Source organism: Trichechus manatus, unplaced genomic scaffold (genome assembly GCF_000243295.1).
Source record: "Trichechus manatus latirostris isolate Lorelei unplaced genomic scaffold, TriManLat1.0 scaffold00052, whole genome shotgun sequence".
NCBI lineage: Eukaryota > Metazoa > Chordata > Mammalia > Sirenia > Trichechidae > Trichechus > Trichechus manatus.
In genome coordinates this window covers 5,919,457-5,937,141 of record NW_004443988.1, presented here as the reverse complement: position 1 = coordinate 5,937,141, position 17,685 = coordinate 5,919,457, and the positions used below count along the sequence as shown (strand labels likewise).

General features: G+C 41.9%; 1 protein-coding gene and 1 long non-coding RNA gene across 2 annotated transcripts in view; both read right to left on the bottom strand.

The window, feature by feature from the left end:
* Positions 1–999, bottom strand: part of LOC111820809 (uncharacterized) — a 2,319-nt gene extending 1,320 nt beyond the window's left edge. Inside the window, exon 1 of the long non-coding RNA XR_002824317.1 lies at positions 381–999. This is a non-coding gene — a long non-coding RNA (uncharacterized LOC111820809). The remainder of the gene's footprint in view (positions 1–380) is intronic.
* The window catches only part of RAB10 (RAB10, member RAS oncogene family), a 112,756-nt gene extending 100,711 nt beyond the window's left edge, over positions 1–12,045 (bottom strand). Inside the window, exon 1 of the mRNA XM_004377583.2 lies at positions 11,417–12,045. Within this exon, the coding sequence (XP_004377640.1) occupies positions 11,417–11,543 (127 nt within the window). The 5' untranslated portion in view covers positions 11,544–12,045. The remainder of the gene's footprint in view (positions 1–11,416) is intronic.
* Positions 12,046–17,685: the final 5,640 nt, after the last annotated feature.

Below are 17,685 nucleotides of genomic sequence, written 5' to 3'. Positions count from 1 at the left end.
GTTGGGGTCTCATAACAATGTATGTAAAAAAAAAAAAAAATTCTGTATGGGAGACTAACTTGAAATGTAAACGTCATTTAATTACAACAATTAAAAAAAAAAGAATATATTAAAAACCCACTGCTGAAGAATCGATTCCAATGTATAGCGACCCTATAGGACAGAGAACTGCTCCATAGGGTTCCCAAGGCTGTAATCTTTATGGGAGCAGATTACTTCACCTTTCTCCCGCAGAGAAGCTGGTAAGTTCAAACCACCAACCTTTTCATTAGCAGCCGAGCCCTTAACCACTGTACCATTAGAGCTCCCTAAGAATATATACAGTAAAGAGGTAAAATAACTCAAGAGACTTCAAAGCAGCAAAATCAGGAGTTAGATACCTTATCATTCAATCCCAAGCGCTATAATTCATGGGTCCCACTGCAGTCCTCTGACAGATTATGAATTTGCTCAATCTTTTTTTTTTTCTATACTATAAAAAAGAATACATCAAGAGTATGAGACTGAAATTAAGACTACAGTCATACTTTGCTCAAAAAGCAGAAATACTCCTTTGCTTCCCAAGTAAATCAGCCAAGAATTGGTTAAGGCTGTTTCCTTTAAATGCCACTCTTCTGAATTGTAGAAGAACTACTCTGACTCCCTACCACATTTGTTTGACTATCCTAAGTAAAAAAAAACTTGATATTTTGAGGATGGACTGAATACTTACAGAAACAGTAGCAAGATATCATTCATCTCTAACTCTACTAGATATTATGAATTAAAACATGGGATCAAAAGCCATTTGGAGTCAAAAATTATTTCAAATTCCAGTTAAGATAGTGAAGACAGACCTTTCCACCTCCTTCTCTCCAAAATCACACCAAAACAATAAGATAAACAAGAAATAAAAATACATTCCACCTTCATTTCAATAAAAAGATATTTGTAACCCTAGGGGCCCTGGTGGTGCCGTAGTTAAACATTTGGCTGCTAACCAAAAGGCCAGCAGTTCAAATCCACCAGTCGCTCCTTAGAAACCCTATGGGGCAGTTCTACTCTGTCCTATAGGGTCGCTATGAGTCAGAATTGACTCAACAGCAATGGGTTTTTTTAACCACAATATATGAAGACAAAAAATCTTACAATAATCTCTGGGCATGCTAAAGAAGATACCATGAAGAGCAAGCCAACTCATGCCTCCGAACCCTGGGAAAGGCTTAGCAATAGCAGATATCAGATACCACACAGAAACTGAGGGCCTGGCTAAAGGTCACCACCAAGACGCAGCCTCTATCTCACATAGCCAGAAACTGTTGTTAGATGCCATCAAGTTGGTTCCCATTCATAGCAACCCTATGTTCAACAGAATGAAACACTGATCAGTCCTGAGCCATCCTCACAATTGTTGCTATGTTTGAGCCCACTGTTGCAGCCACTGTCAAGCTAGATATTACCAGTCCTCAAATCCAAGCAGGACTGTAAAGGTTTATTCTCTGGAAAACTTGAAATAGATAATCTGAATTCAGGAACACCAGGCTCAATGGAGTGTGGGGATAAGAACTCAGACTAACAACCGAAAACAAAAACCAAACGTTAAGTCGATTCTGACACATGGCCAACTCCGCGTGTACAGAATAAAAAAACTACACTTCATAGGATTTTCAAGGCTGTGACCTTTCAGAAGCAGATTACAAGGCGTTTCTACTGAGGCATCTTTGGGAGGGTTCAAACCGTCAATCTTTCAGTTAGTAGTCAAGTGCTTAACCATTTGTACCACCCAGAGACTCTTAAGACTAAAAACAGGGAGACTAAAAAAATAAAGACTAAGTACAAATATGTATAATGAAACTATAACTAACACTCACCCATCCACCCAAATCCACTTAGATGTTCAGATTCAAGAACACAGGCACCCAGACTGATTACCCACTGCCCCTAAAGGCAGGAGATCTGAGGGTCTTTCTCTGGAGAAACTGAATGGTTCCAGATACTAAAGGCCTATCGATATTAATGCTTTGGGTGCTTCCCCAATAAAACAAAACAGGTTCTGTTCCATCTGTAGCAGAGCCCACCAATTAAAAGCCCTTCCTAAGCAGAGCTTGCAAACATCTTTTTAATGATCCATCCTTAACTATGAATGTAGTCTGAAATCACCAATCATTTGAGGAAAGCTTTCTAAAATAAAATACAGATCAAAATAAACAGGGAGAAAAAAGAAGTTGAAGAAAAGAGAAAGCAAGGAAATGTCAAAAAAGCTATCCTCCAAGAAGTAAGATGCTCAAAACAAGAACAAGATGCCTAAGAAAAAGAAAATAAGAAAAAGCTACTAAAAATATGGCAGCCAAAAAAAATCCTCAACAGAAAAATTAGAAGATAAAGTCAAGGAAATCTCCCAGAAAGTAGAATAAATTAGGATTGTAAAATAGGAAATTAGGCAATGAATGCAAGAAGTCCGATATCCAATTAAAGAGAAAACAGAAAATAAAGAGAAGGAAATTATAGGAAAAAATGCAAGAAAACTCTTAAGAACTGAAGGATCTGAAAAGGTCCACCAAGTACCCAGCACTATGGTTTTATAAAAAGACCTACCCACTTAGGCCCACCATTGTGAAATGTGTTACTAGGAATTACGACGGGAAAAAAAACTAAAAACTTCCAGATACAAACTAGGATAAAGAATCAGAATGATGACATCAAACTTGCCAGCAACATCAGAAACTAGAAGACAAGGGAGCAATGCCTTCCAAATCCCAAGGGAAGCCATACACCTATGGCAATAGATTTTCAACAAGAGAGTTAAGTCCATTCAATGGGTAAAGAATAGTTTCTTCAATAAATAGGCCTGGGACAACTGGATTTCCACATGTAAAAGAATGAAGTCGGACCCTATGTCACACCACATACAAAAATTAATTCAAAATGGATCAACAAGCTAAATATAAGAGCTAAAATCATAAAACTCTCATAAGGAAACATAGGGATAAACCCTCAGGACTTTGTATCTGGCAATGGATTCTTAGGGCACCAAAAGCACAAGCAAGAAAATAAACTGGACTTCAGCAAAATAAAAACTTTCTTGCCTCAAAGGACATTATCAAGAAAGTGTAAAAGACAACCTACAAAATGGGAGAAAATACTTGAGAATCATGTATCTGATGAGGGTTTAATATCCAAAATAAATTGAAAAAAAAAAAAACTTTTACAACTCAGTAGCCATACAAGGTACAAAAATTGGTCTCTATTCACCCGGAGCAACAGAGGAAGGAGAGACAGGAATAAGAGGAAATGGAATGTGTGGCTAACTGCCTCCTGAAAAACAGCCTCCTATGCCATTAGACCAGAAGAACTGGATGGTGCCCAGCTACCACTACTGAATATTTTGATAAGATTCTATAGGGGAACCCTGATCAAAATGGGAAAAATGCAGAACAGAATTCCAAATCCTGATGGAATCCAGACTTTCTGCAGTCACTGAAGCTGGTGAACCCCTGAAACTACTGCCCTGAGATAATCTTTAAACCTTAAATCTTAAACCAAAAATATCCCCTGAAGCCTTCCTTAACCAAAGAACAATTTAGCTTAATTAGTAAAGAATGTCTACCTTGAGCAATGTGCTCTTTTAACCATCTATGGGATCAAATGGACAACAGCAACTAGAAAGGTTAGATAGGAAACTTAAGAGGGCAGTGAGTTTATGTTAATGGAGGAGGAATAACTCAGAAAAGGAGAGTGAGAATGGATGCACAACTTGAAAAATATAATCAATATCACTGAATTGCACATGTAGAAATTGTTGAATTGGTGCATGTTCTGCTGTGTATACTCTCAACAACAAAAAAAGAATCTTCACAACTCAACAACAAAAAGACAAACAACTCAATTAAAAAATGTGCAAAGGATTTGAATACACATTTCTCTAAAGATATACAAATGACCAATAAGCCCATGAAAAGATGCTCAACATCATTAGTCATTAGGGAAATGCAAATCAAAACCACAATGAGATAACACTAACACTCACTAGGATGGCTATAAAAATAATAATAAGTGTTGGCAAGGATGTGGAGAAACTGAACCCTTGTCCATTGCTGATACAAATGTAAAACGATGCTGCCATTTCGAAAAACAATTTGATGGTTCCTCAAAAAGTTAATCATAGAATTAACATATGACTCAGCAACTCCACTTCTGGGTATATACCCAAAAGAATGGAAAGCAGGGACTCAAACAGATACTTGTATACCAATGTCCACTGCAGCACTATTCACAATAGTCAAAAGGTGGAAACAACCCAAGTGTCCATCAACAGATGAATGGATAAACAAAATGTGGTATATGCATACAAAGGAATAATATTCAGCCAAAAAGAGAAAAGAAGTTCTGATACATACTATGACATATATGAACCATGAAAACATTATGCAAGGTGAATTTAAGTCAGACACAAAAGGATAAATATTGCATGATCCCACTTATATGAAATATCTAGAACAGGCAAATCCATAGAGACCAAAGTAGCTTAGTGGTTATCAAGGAATGGAGAGGAGGATGAAAAGGGAGTTACTGCTTAATGGTTATTACTTAGTTTCGTTTGGAGTGTAGAAAAAGTTTTGGAAATAGCAGGGATGACTCCATAACCCTGTGAATTAATGCTGTTGAATGGTACACTTAAAATGGCAAAATTTTGTTATGTATGAAAAACGTAAATAAAATAAAAAAGGTAAAAAAATAAATAAATAAATCCTAAAGGAAAATTGTTTTCAATCTAGAATTCTATGCCTGTTAAACTTTTAATCACATGTTAAGTAATATAATTAAGACCCTGTCAAATATTCAAAGTCTCAAAAAATTTACTCTGCCATGCACCCTTTTCTCAAGAAGCTACTAGAGAATAATATGCTCCACCAAAAAAGGTAGTAAACCAACAAAAAGGCATGGCAAAAACAGGGTATCACACACAGGAGAGGCGCTGAGGGAATTCCCAAGGCAATAGCTGTGCAACTATCCTACTTCCATAACCTACATGATATGTGATAAAATTACACAGAATATACACACAAAAATGAGTGCGAGTAATAGTCTAGCTTAACTAGTAAAGAATGTCTGCATTAAGCATTGTGCTCTTTCCAAATCTATCTATATGGAATCAAACTGACAACAGCAACTCGAAAGATTAGATAGAAACACTTAGGGGGCAGTGAGTTCATGTTAATGGAGGAGGAACAACTCAGAAAAGGAGGATGAGAATGGCTGCATAGATCAAAGAATGTAATCAATGAATCAATGTCACTAAACTGTACATGAAGAAATTGTTGAATTGATGTATGTTTTGCTGTGTATATTCTCAACAACAATAACAAAACAAATATTTTTTAAAAATGAGCACAAATAAAACTGGGAAATCTAAATGAGACTGTTGTATTGCACCAATGTCAACATCCTGCTTGTGATACTATATTACAGTTCTATAAAATGTTACCATTGGGAGAAACCGGGTAAAGCGTACAAGAGATTTCTCTGTATTATTTCTTAAAACTGCATGTGAATGTACAATTATCTCAATAAAAATATCAATTTAAAGAAGTCTGCATAAGCACTGTTATTAATATGAAAGAAACAAATCAACACTGTCCTCGTTCTGATTTTGATACGTTGTACTTTTTGGATCTCCAGAATAATGGCTTTTCCATTTTCAAATGTTTTACAACCTTGGATGCTCTGTTTCTGGGTCATACTGGAAACTTAAGTGTTCCATCATCAGTTGCTATTTTCCTTAAAAACATACTCTTTCATCTCTGGAGAGAGGAATAAACATCAAGCACTCACATTTGCACGCAACCCAAAATACATGGCACTGTCTTTAAACAAAATTTTTTTTCTCACTTCAGATATCCCTTAAGAATGAGTTTTCTTCATCAGAATTTCATTCTAATCATCTTTATAAGGGAAGAATTTATTTCATCAGCCCAATTAATTATCTATTTAAAAGGAACAAAATCCATGACTTTACAAGACTTTTATCAGTCTTAGGGGTTCAGACAATGTTCTGTTAACCTAAAACACCCTTGCAGCTCCATTAAACTCTTTATTTATGGCTTAATCATCTCCATAAGCAGTTTTCACATGCGGATATCTTAGTCACACAATTTATATTTTGTGCTAAATAAAGGTCTCTTATTTGGAAATCCACACTCAACAAGCCCCCACTTCTCTGTTCATCACAGCTGCTAACACAGCACTAAAGAGGCAACTTTGTAGCACTGCAAGTTTAAACAGATTGCCAGCATTTCTCCAATCACGCTTTCCCTTTTACAAACCGAACAAGAATATTTCCCTTGCCATACCTTGCACACCATTATACATCGTAATCTTTGAAAAGAAAATAATTATTCTTAACATTACTGGCTCTGCTCTGTTATGCTTTGCAAAGGACAAGTAAACTGAACAAACCCTTCATATTTGGTGCTGAGATATGTTCCTCACTCCTGCAAATAAAATAATAAAACCACTTTTATTCTTTTTCCATTATTATCATCTACTTTTCAAACTATTCTATCAATAAACTTTTTCAAACAAAACAATGAAAAAAATTCTCAGAATGAGAATTATGGCCATGAACAAGATTTTATCTGGGTGTAATCTTTACAGAAGCCGACTGCCACAACTTTCTCCCGTGAAGCGGCTAGTGGGTTCAAACCGCTGACCTTCTGGCTGGCAGCCAAGGGCTTTAATCACTGTGCCACCAGTGCTCCTTAAGTACAAGACCAGTGAACTTAAAGTATGGGAAAGCACCACAGAGGATCCCCTTGACTCACTGACCACCCGTTAACAGTAGCTATCACCTGTAACACCGATGGGCTATCTGTGAAAAATACTTTGAAAGAGCTGGGTCAAGTGTTGGACAGTTTTTATTCATTCTAAAAGTAGACGTTCAAAGGAGAGAAATTCCTTAGGAGCGCTGGCCATTCCTGCAGCATGAGTTGCTGCCTTAGTATCACAGCAGAGGTCAGACACGTTTGATTTGACAAAGGTTTTCCTCATTTCTGTAAAAAGGTAGCCCTCCATACATAAAGGGCTAAGCTCAATTTAATCAACTGGTTCTTAAATGCAGGTCACTGGAACCAACCTAATCTTTCAAAGGTTAGCAAAAACAAACACTCAGAAAGACAACAAAAAGGATGCATTACACCTCTTCAGGGGCAAGAGCCTTTACCAATTTAATTTCCTGCATGAAGCCCAGAGACTCCATACCATGATGGAAGATATTCCCTATGGAAAAAGTAATAAATCTAGGAGTGCAGGGAGGATTAACAGACACCAAAAGGTAACATGCCCAGTAGGAAACAGCCCACTGAACATTTGTGCTTTGGGGACAGAACTTAAAGAAACGGACTTAAAAATGAACTGTGCAAAATGGAAACAGAACTTAAAGATTTGGAAAATTCTGTTGTACAAATTAAGGACATGTGTCTTACAATGTTCACCAAGGACATGGCTACACAATCTTTTGTTAAAGAGATTAAGCCTGTGATTGGTGGATCTAACCAACTACCACAGCAAAAAACTAACAGCTTAGACTGAAGGACACAGAGAAATAACTAAGTTAAGAATGCTGTCTGCCTCTTCGAATTCTACAGGCAGGAAACAGGAGATCAGCAGGGCTTTCTCAGTTTGAAAGGGTGGGGCCACAGGTCTCCTGGAGCTCAAATGGTGGGGCCACATCCTCCTAAATTTCAAAGAGTTGGATCTTCACTGCAGTGTGGGGCTGCCACCCAAACTCAAGAGGCAGGACTGCCATGCCCAAGGGGCAGAAGAATGGGAACTGCAGAGGCCGAGGGGGTAGGGTCGCCACTCAGATGGACTAGGAGAATGGGGCCGCCTAAAGCCGAGGAAGCAAAGCTGCCATCTCAGAGGGCCTGGAAGGCAGAGCTGAAACCCAGGGCTAAGGGGCCTCCACCCAGAATGCAGAGGGCATGGCCCATACCCAGAGTCTAGAAGACAGGGTCATTGCCCAGATGGTCCCAAAGAACAGAGGATTTGTTTTCAAGCCTTGCGAGCTAATGTAAATCGTTCTACTGCGTTTTGGATTTGCTTGGCACTGGTTATCCCTTCTGTCCCTCCAATTTCTCCCATTTGTAATGGAAACGTCTACCCTGTTCTACCATGGTACCGTCATGTACCACATAACGTCCATTAGGGCAACACAGCATATACATATATGATCAGGCACGCACCCTCCAGGGGATGCCCACAGCCCAATTTGGCAGCGAGCCCACTCCACCACCCCCTGCCCCACGGACTCAAATCACATAACATCCTATTTCACAGAAAGTATCTGGATTTTAAGCAACGCATGACTGTACTTTGGAAACATAACTTTTTGTACTCTAGATTTCACAGGTTCACAAATGTAGAGAAATTTTGCCCCAGGATGGACTATGCCTAAAGTCTCACCCATATTTGATTTAGATGATTCAGAAGATGAGATTTTAGACTTGGAGTTGATTTAAGACTTTTGGGATGATGTGATGGGGTGAATATGTTTTGTATATGGCAAGGATGTGAATTTTGGGGGGTCAAACAGTGAAATGTTATGGACTGAATTATGTCCTCCAAAAATATGTGTTATAAATCCTAACCCCTGGTTGCACAATGGTTAAACCACTCGGCTGCTAACCAAAAGGTTAGCAGTTCAAACCCACCAGCCACTCCACCCACTCAGCGGGAGAAAGATGTGGCAGTTTGCTTCCGTAAAGATTCACAGCTTGGAAACCCTATGGGGCAGTTCTACTCTGTCTCATAGGATCGCTATGAGTCAGACTCCACTAGATGGCAGTGGGTTTGGTTTTGGTTATGCCTGTGGTTATAATCCCATTTGGGAATGGGTTGTCTTTTTTATGTTAATGAGGAAGGATTAGTGTAGGGTGTATCCTGAGTCAATCTCTTTTGAGATACAAAAGAGATTAAACAAGAGAGGAGAGGAAAGATGGGATAAATAGATGTCAAGACATACAGAGATCTCCAAGAAACCAGGAAGCAGAAGCTGAAGAGACAAGGATCTTCCTCCAGAGCTGACAGAGAAAGCCTTCCCCTAAAGTTGGCACTCTAAATTCAGACTTCTAGCCTCCTAAACTACGAGAAAATAGATTTTGGTTTGTTAAAGCCACCTATCTGTGGTATTTCTGTTATAGCCAAAAAAGAAAAACCAAACCTGTTGCCATCAAGTTGATTTCGACTGACAGTGACCCTACAGAACACAGCAGAACTGCCCCACAGGGTTTCCAAGGTGTGGCTGGTGGATTTGAACTGCCAACCTTTTAGTTAGCAACCAAGCTCTTAACCACTGTGCCACCAGGGCTCCTCTGTTATAGCAGCAATAAATAACTAAGATAAGGGCTAATATGCCCTGTGCTCCTACAATGTGACTAACACCATGCTTTACTCTCATGGACCCATAAAATCTTCACAACCACCCTACTTGGTAGGTACTATTATTAACATTATTTAAAAAAGAAACTGAGACACAGACAGGTTAAGTAACTTTCCCAAAGTCTCACAGCTACTAACCTATGGTACCAGAATTCCAACCAACCCAGCAGACCTGATCCAAAACCACCACACATTTTCTCAAAAAAAAAGAGATTATGCCATTATTGTACAGGACGGTGTTTTGGTTGTGGGTATGCATCCTTTACAAAAAGTTTAAAGTAGATGAAGCTAGCATTTTGCTTCCTACTTTCCAACCCCACTTTCTCAGTGGCAGATAAATCTCTTACCTTACTATAGGTTTTGTTCAATATTCCCTTTTCCAGAAAGGCCCTATCCCACCCCTCTGGCCCAATTCCTATTTGTCCTTCAGACTTTATCTTAAACATCATCTCCTGCAGGCAAGCCTCCTCAGACTTAGGCTGGCTACTCACCCCTCCTCGCTTTGCTTACCCCTATTGTAGCACTTCCCATACTCTATTGTGATTGCCCTCACTAGATTGTTCCTCAAGGCAATCTCACATACTCCTAGTGCCTGAAACAGCACCTAGTATTAGGCGCTCAAAAAATATCTGCTTGACAATCTAACTACCTGACTACCCAGCTACAGCTAAAAGAGGAATGTTAAAAGCAAACTTAGTGCTAGCAAGTGCTAACCCACAAGGCAGAGAATAAGTTCTAAGTTTCATGAAATTTTTAACAGACTATTTCTCCAAAAAAAGATGAATTCAAAAATTTAAATAATCACTTGCCCAATTCAATTTCAGTGTTTCATATGCAAATGAATTAAGCACCTGACGAATATTTGTCATAAGAATCCAAAATCAATGATTTCAGTAATGCTATAAATCGTCTGAAATCAGTTCAATTTTGACAATTCCCCATGTTCAAAGAAGTCTGCAGTTGCTTTTTAAAATGGATTTCACTGCACTGCCCCAATGCTGAGTGCTGGGCTTCAAGTGACCGAGGTACCCATCTGTCCTTTAAGAAATTTACTGTGTGTGAAAAAAAAATGGGTTTCCCATACAATTCATTCAACATGATTAGTGTTGATACCACAAAATCTTCCAATCAGTGTCAAAAGGGGCTTTCCTAGAACCTTCCCTTTTCTGTTCCTAAACGGGAAACCAGTTAAAAAGGTCAATCTTTATTAGCTTTTACTTCCACACCAAATAATCCTGAAACAAGAGGTGAAAGTACATTATAAATCCTTACGGCTATGACTGGCAAAATAATTTTCCGTAAATTATAGCGCAAAACAAAAGGAAAGGGAGAAGTTAGACTTCATTCCGTCGGGTTTCAGGACAAAATCTGATCATCTCCCTTAGATTACTGCTTCTGCTCGTGTCTCGAATAGCACTGTGAAGCAAACATGCCATACAGAGTCCCACCCCAAGCGCCAAGAGCCTCCGATTGTTTGACACATCAATGGATTAGTCAACGCGGGGCAACTCACTTTTCCTCTCTAATTTGCTTTATTCTTCACACAAACCCTCAAGTTTACTCTAAGTTATGACCATATGAAATCTTCTCTTTGCCCCAAATATAAATTCAGGCCTTTACCAAATGACTAATAACTGCTGCAGTCCCAACCACTAAAATATACCCTTTACAAATATCATACATCCAGTAACTTCGCACAAATATGAAAAAAGTCAGTCTGGCGCTTAAAGAAATACAATTCTGGAATGTTGTTAAATGCTGACTATCTTGTAAACAGCAGGAACTAAGCAGAGTAGGAGACCTGAAAGCCAGAGACCGGATGGAAAGCATGGGCAGACCCCGCCCCAGTAAGCTCACTGCCGATTCAAACAGTAACTTGGGTCTCTCGCTTGGAATTGGAATCAGTGAAACAAAGGCGTACATTACGGGAAGCAAGATGTCTGGAGTAAAAGGAACAGTTTGCAGCTACAAAGACCGTACACCATCCTCCCACAGGTCTTACCTATGGTGGAAATAAAGGTGGTATTGAAAGCATCATCCGAAAAACGAAAAAGGACGCAGGTCTTCCCCACTCCTGAATCCCCGATCAGGAGCAGCTTGAAAAGCAGGTCGTACGTCTTCTTCGCCATTGGGAGGAGCGGCTCAGGCTCTCGCCGCCGGCGGCACCAAGGGATCGGTCCCTCTCACTACGGCCAACTCCTCACTCCGACGTTCTCAGGCCGGAGGACAGGGGAAGCGTGGGAAAAAGGAGAGCTCGAGAGGGCGCGGGCGACCTATGAACGGCCTCGTTGAGGAAGCCCCGACGGTGGCGGCGTCCGGTGCCTCCAAGGGCGGCGACAGCAGCTCCGCAGCCTCTCCCAGCCGCTCCGCCCGGTTCCGGGGAGTCGGTCGGGACAAAATGGCCTCCCCTCCCCCCTCAGGGCTGCTCGGCCGGGACGCTCCCACGGGCGAGCGAGCAAGCTCTGCCGTCGAGGGAGCGCGGCGGGGTTGAGGACGGTCTCTCTCCCGAGCAGCAACTCCGCGCTAGAACGCGGCGATGGCAGCGAAGGAGAACCCTGGCCCGACAAGCTCAGCTACATAGCCGCAGGAAGCCGAGCCGCCCCGGCCAGAGCCACCTTTTCCCCGTGCCCTCTCACGCCGGCGTGCGCGCTGCCTGAGACGCACGCAAGAACGTACGCCCGCCCTTCCCTCTCGCCCTCAGCCGGCGGTCCGCCTCTGCGCACGCGCGCAAAAGGATGTGGAGGGGTGGCACACAGGGGTGGAGAGTGGAGCGCTCGGTCTCCAAGCCTACTTTTAAAGCCAAGCCTAGACGAGAGAAGGGAGAGGCGAGAGAGGGCGAGGCCGCGGGCGCGCTCCCTGTGGCCGCCTGATAGGGAGCATTGCGTTACGAGCACGCCCTGCGGGTAGAGGCTGCCTAGTGACTGCGCAGGCGCAGCACGGTGGAGTAGCCACTTGACCCTCACCGCCTTCCCGGAGGTCGCCCTCGGGAGTGTGTTAGGTTGGACCGCCTGTCGTGGATGTTGAGCCAAGGTTCTTGGCTCAGCGACGGGCTTGGTGGCCATGTGTTCCTGTGTAGGTGTAGCTCGTAAACGCGAGAAAAGGTCGCGCCCTGGGTTATTTAATAACCTCTTTGCTAAATTGAGACGCATCGGAGTGCCCTCCTTCAGGAGATAGTAGTGACAAGGGAGGCATTAGAGCTCCGTCCCGGTTTACTTAAGGAACAAGAGTCGGCGTTCATGAGACCAGGAGTTTGAAATGGAAAAACTGGCCCTGCTGCTCAGGTTAAAATGATGTAATCGGCCTTCCTGGGTGAGGAGAGGAAGGCTGAGAACACTTGGGCACAGGGAGAACTTACCCGCAGAGTGGAAGCTTCGGTGTGTTGCTCTGCAGGGAACACCCGCTCCAGTGTTTACCGTCCTTTTGGAATCCCGGAGAGCCTAAGAGCTCTACATCGGAGACAGGGCCCCTCCCTGCCCCCAAAATTGAACCACTAGTGTCAAAAATTGAAGGGTGGTGAAGCCTACCCCAACCTCACGCAGCTCTGTTCCTTGCACTTACTTTTCATATGCCTTCACTCCTTGTCCCTTCCCTCTCTCCTCACCAATCTCACTTATACCTCCCTTTTCTTCTTTCTTTCTGTTGTTCAATTATTCATACTTCTACCCTACCATTCTCACTTCTCAGCATGCTTCACTCCAAAGCACGCCTAGGATGTGAGGGCAGAGGAGTGGAACCTGGTTGGCTGGTTCCACCTGATACAGTAGAAACCCTAGGACATCTGGAAAGCAAGAAACATGGACTGGGAGAGAGGGAAGTAAAAATATGCTTTTACCTCCCCCCCCCACACACACAACATGTTTGTGTATTTAGTATATATTTAAAACTAATCTTTCAGGCAGTAACTGTTGTTAGGTGCCATCCGTTGGTTCTGACTCTTAGGGACCCTACATACAACAGAACGAAATGCTGCCCCATCCTGCGCTACCCTCACAATCATTGCTATGTTTGAGCCCATTGTTGCAGCCTCTGTGTCAATGCATCTTCTTGAGGGTCTTCCTGTTTTTCACTGACCCTCTACCTTACCAAGCATGATGTCCTCCTCCAGGGACTGGTCAGCCTTTCCTGATAGCATGTCCAATGTGTGTGAGATGAAGTCTCGCCATCCTCACTTCCAAGGAGCACTCTGGCTGTACTTATTCCAAGATGGATTTGTTCGTTCTTCTGGCATACCATGGTATATCCAATATTCTTCGCCAACACCATAATTCAAAGGCATCAATTCTTTTCAGTCTTCCTTATTCATTGTCCAGCTTTCACATGCATCTGATGTGATTGAAAATACATGGCTTGGGTCTGGTGCACCTTAGTCCTAAAAGTGACATCTTTGCTTTTTAGCACTTTAAAGAGGTCTTTTGCAGCAGCAGATTTGCCCAATGTAATATGTCATTTGATTTCTTGATTGCTGTGTCCATGGGGGTTGATTGTAGATGGAAGTAAAATGAAATCCTTGACAACTTCGGTCTTTTCTCTGTCTATGATGATGTTGCTTATTGGCGCAGTTGGGAGGATTTTTGTTTTCTTTATGTTGAGATGTAATTCATACTGAAAGCTGTAGTCTTTAACCTTCATCAGTAGGTGCTTCAAGTCCTCTTCACTTTCAGCAAGCAAGGTTGTATCGTCTGCATTTCACAGGTTGTTAATGAGTCTTCCTCTAATCCTGATGCTGAGTTCTTCTTCATATTGTCCAGCTTCTCAGATTAGTTGCTCAGCACACAGATTAAATAAGTATGGTGAAAGGATACAACCCTGACGCACACCTTTCCTGACTTTAAACCATGCAGTACCCCCTTGTTCTGTTCAAACAATTGCCTCTTGGTCTATGTACAGGTTCCTCATGAGCACAGTTAAGTGTTCTGGAATTCTCATACTTTGCAATGTTATCCATAATTTGCTATGATCCACACAATCAAATGTCTTTGCATAGTCAATAAAACACAGGTAAACATCTTTCTGGTATTCTCTGCTTTCGGCCAAGATCCATCTGACATTGGTTACAGTAATCATATTTTATTCTACTGTTGAAAGATTTGTCTTACATCCTTCCTTCCTGTCCATACCTAAACTTCCATTACTGAGGATGCTTGTCTTCTCTAATACGTCTCGCTCTTAAGCTCATTTCTCTGATTGCTGTTCTTAATCCTGTCACTTAAACCCTCTTAACCTCTGTAAGTCATTCTTCCTCCAGTTGGGAATGCCTTATTATGATAATACCAACAATTCTAAAATAGACTAGCTGTGTTTTTAGGTGCCGTCCAGTTGACTCATGGCCACCTTATGTACAGCAGAATGAAGCTCTGTCCTGCATCATTCTCACAGTCACCAACATGTTCAAGCCCATCATTATGGCTACTGTGCCAGTCCATCTCACCAAGGGTCTCCCATGCTCTCGTTGGCCCTCTCCTTCACCAAACGTAGTGTCCTCCTCTGATGATATGTCCCTTCTGATAACATGTCCAGAGCAAGCAAGTCAGACAATGTTCTTTTGTGATCCATAATGTTTTCACTGTCTTATTTTTGGAAGTAGATTGCCAGGCCTTTCTTCCTAGTCTGTCTTAGTATGTAAGCTCTGCTGAAACCTGTCCTCCGTGGGTGACCCTGCTGGTATTTGAAATACTGATGTCATAGCTTCCAGCATCATAACAACATGTAAGCCACCACAGTATGAGAAACTGACAGATGGATGGTGGAGACTAGCTGTACAAATCACAAAATAAATTATGGTCAGTGCTTCACAGGTTTGTGATTGATTCAGAGTCATAACAATGAACACTTCAGGAAAATGTTCAGTGTTAGCTTGATCCTTCCTTTTGAAATATATCCAATTGACTCAAGCCCCCATATTGTAAAGCATTTTAGAATTTTTTCTTGATGTAGAAAGTCTAATTTGAGAGTATACCACTACGTAAACTTTGGGGATTGTTAAAAATAATCAAACGTTAAAGAAATTGAAACATAAGGTTTATTCTGAGCAGTTATTCTATATGCATATAGGGAGACTATTCTGATTACAAAAACAAACAAACAAACAAATGGCTGGAAATAAGCTAGTTACAGTGAAGTTTATAAAAAGAAGAAGAGGGAGAAGAATAGAAGATCAACCATTGGCTAATCTTAACATGACTGACTGAACTCTGCCCTCCCTCTTTTACTGGAATCAACTGATAGCAGGTGTCTTAGGCTACTGGATCAAGTCCCAAGAACTGGATGTTAGATGATGACAAGCCAAATGCAGGATCCAGAGCAGAGAAAAAGCCAGTGAGCTTTGCCAGAAAGTCCATATATATCGGATGCAGGCCACACCCCAGAAGATACTCCCTTTTAACTGATTGGTGCTCATAGCAGATCTCATCACGGAGGTGATTTCATCATTACATAACTGCCAAACTACATCATAACTGCCAAACCACTGAGAATCATGGCACAGCCAAGTTGACATTCAACCTTAAAGTCTACCCCTTGTCAGCTTGGCACCTGTACACATCTCCTAGATAATGTGTAATCTCTGAATAAAACAATTATTAAGTCATACCTGCACCTAACATGATACAACTAACGTGTACAACCAAAAATTCACTAGCCCTGTTTACATCTTATATTTCATAAGTGAAGAAAACAAAAATATTTTATGCACACATGCAAGGAAGAAATACTCATAACAATTACAGTCCTTGTTTCTGCAACTGGTCATGTGGTCATAGCTGGTACTGAGAACTACCTTCTTCCACCACCCATTTCGTATTTCCTTTACCTTCAGCGAGCACCTCAGCTGGTCGTGGTTCTTTGCCTGGTGGAGTGACCCAAACCTTCATTCCTGAAAGGTCTGGGCCATTAGTAGTCATGGTGGAATTGGGTTGCTGTAGTTTTCCTCTGACTTTAATCACAGGGCATGGTAGTACTAGGAGACACCCTAAGGGGTCTCCTGCATTCCAAACATACTCTTCTTTACCTTCATTATATAATATCAGTATGATTTCCTCTTGGTAATCAAGACCAATCACACTAGCCAATACGGTAACTCCCTTCTTTGTTGATCCAGAAGCATAAGGAGCCCACAGTGGCCAGGTGGCATTCTTAACTTCCAGATCAATGGAGTAAGTGATGCGTCTCCAGGTGGGAGCATTCCTCTCTTTGGAACTAAGACTGCTATACCCACACAGCATAGGGGTGTGAGGACAGGAAGCCAAAATTCTGCAAGTCTGTCACTAGGGGTAATGGTGAGCTGTGCTACTCTCATTTCCACCCCCTTGATTCTTGGACCCATGAATCCTGGCTAAGGGAGAAATGGCACCATATATTGGACGTTGGTTTAGAGCATACAGCCTCCTGGAGAACATTGCCTCAACCCTGCAAGGTATTGACACCTAGCTGGCACCATAATTGTGTCTTTAGAAGGCCATTCCATCACTCTATCAAGCCAGCTGCTTCAGGATGGTAGGGAACATGGTAAAACCAGTGAATTCTATGAGCACGGGCCCATTGCTGCACTTCATTTGCTGTCAGGTGAGCCCCTTGATCTGAGGCGATGCTGTGTGAGATACCATGACAGTGGATAAGACATTCTGTAAGTCCATGGATGGTAGTTTTGGCAGAAGCATTGCATGCAGGGAAGGCAAATCTGTATCCAGAATGTCTATTCCAGTAAGAACAAAATGCTGCCCTTTCCATGATGGAGGCAGTCCACAGGTTTTCCGGTCAACCTGCCACCAGGTTGCTGGCTGATCACCTTGAGAAATGGTGCCGTATCGGGGACCCAGTGCTGGTCTCTGCTGCTGGCAGATTGGGCACTCAGCAATGGCTGTAGTCAAGTTGGCCTTGGTGACTGGAAGTCCATGTTGCTGAGCCTATGGGTAACCTCCATCCTTTCCACCATGGCCACTTTGTTCATGAGCCCATTCACAGGAGTGACTGGGGAAAGAGGATGACTGGTTTCCACAGAATGCGTCACCCTATCCACTTGATTGTTAAAATCCTCCTCTGCTGAGGTCACCCTTTGGTAAGCATTCACATGAGACACAAATATCTTCACTTCTTTAGCCCATTCAAAGAGGTCTACCCACACACCTCTTCCCCATACCTCCTTGTCTCCAATTTTCCAATCATGTTCCTTCCAAGTCCCTGACCATCCAGCTAAACCATTGACCACAGGCCATGAATCAGTATATAATCGCACATCTGGCCATTTCTCCTTCCAAGCAAAGTGAACAACCAGGT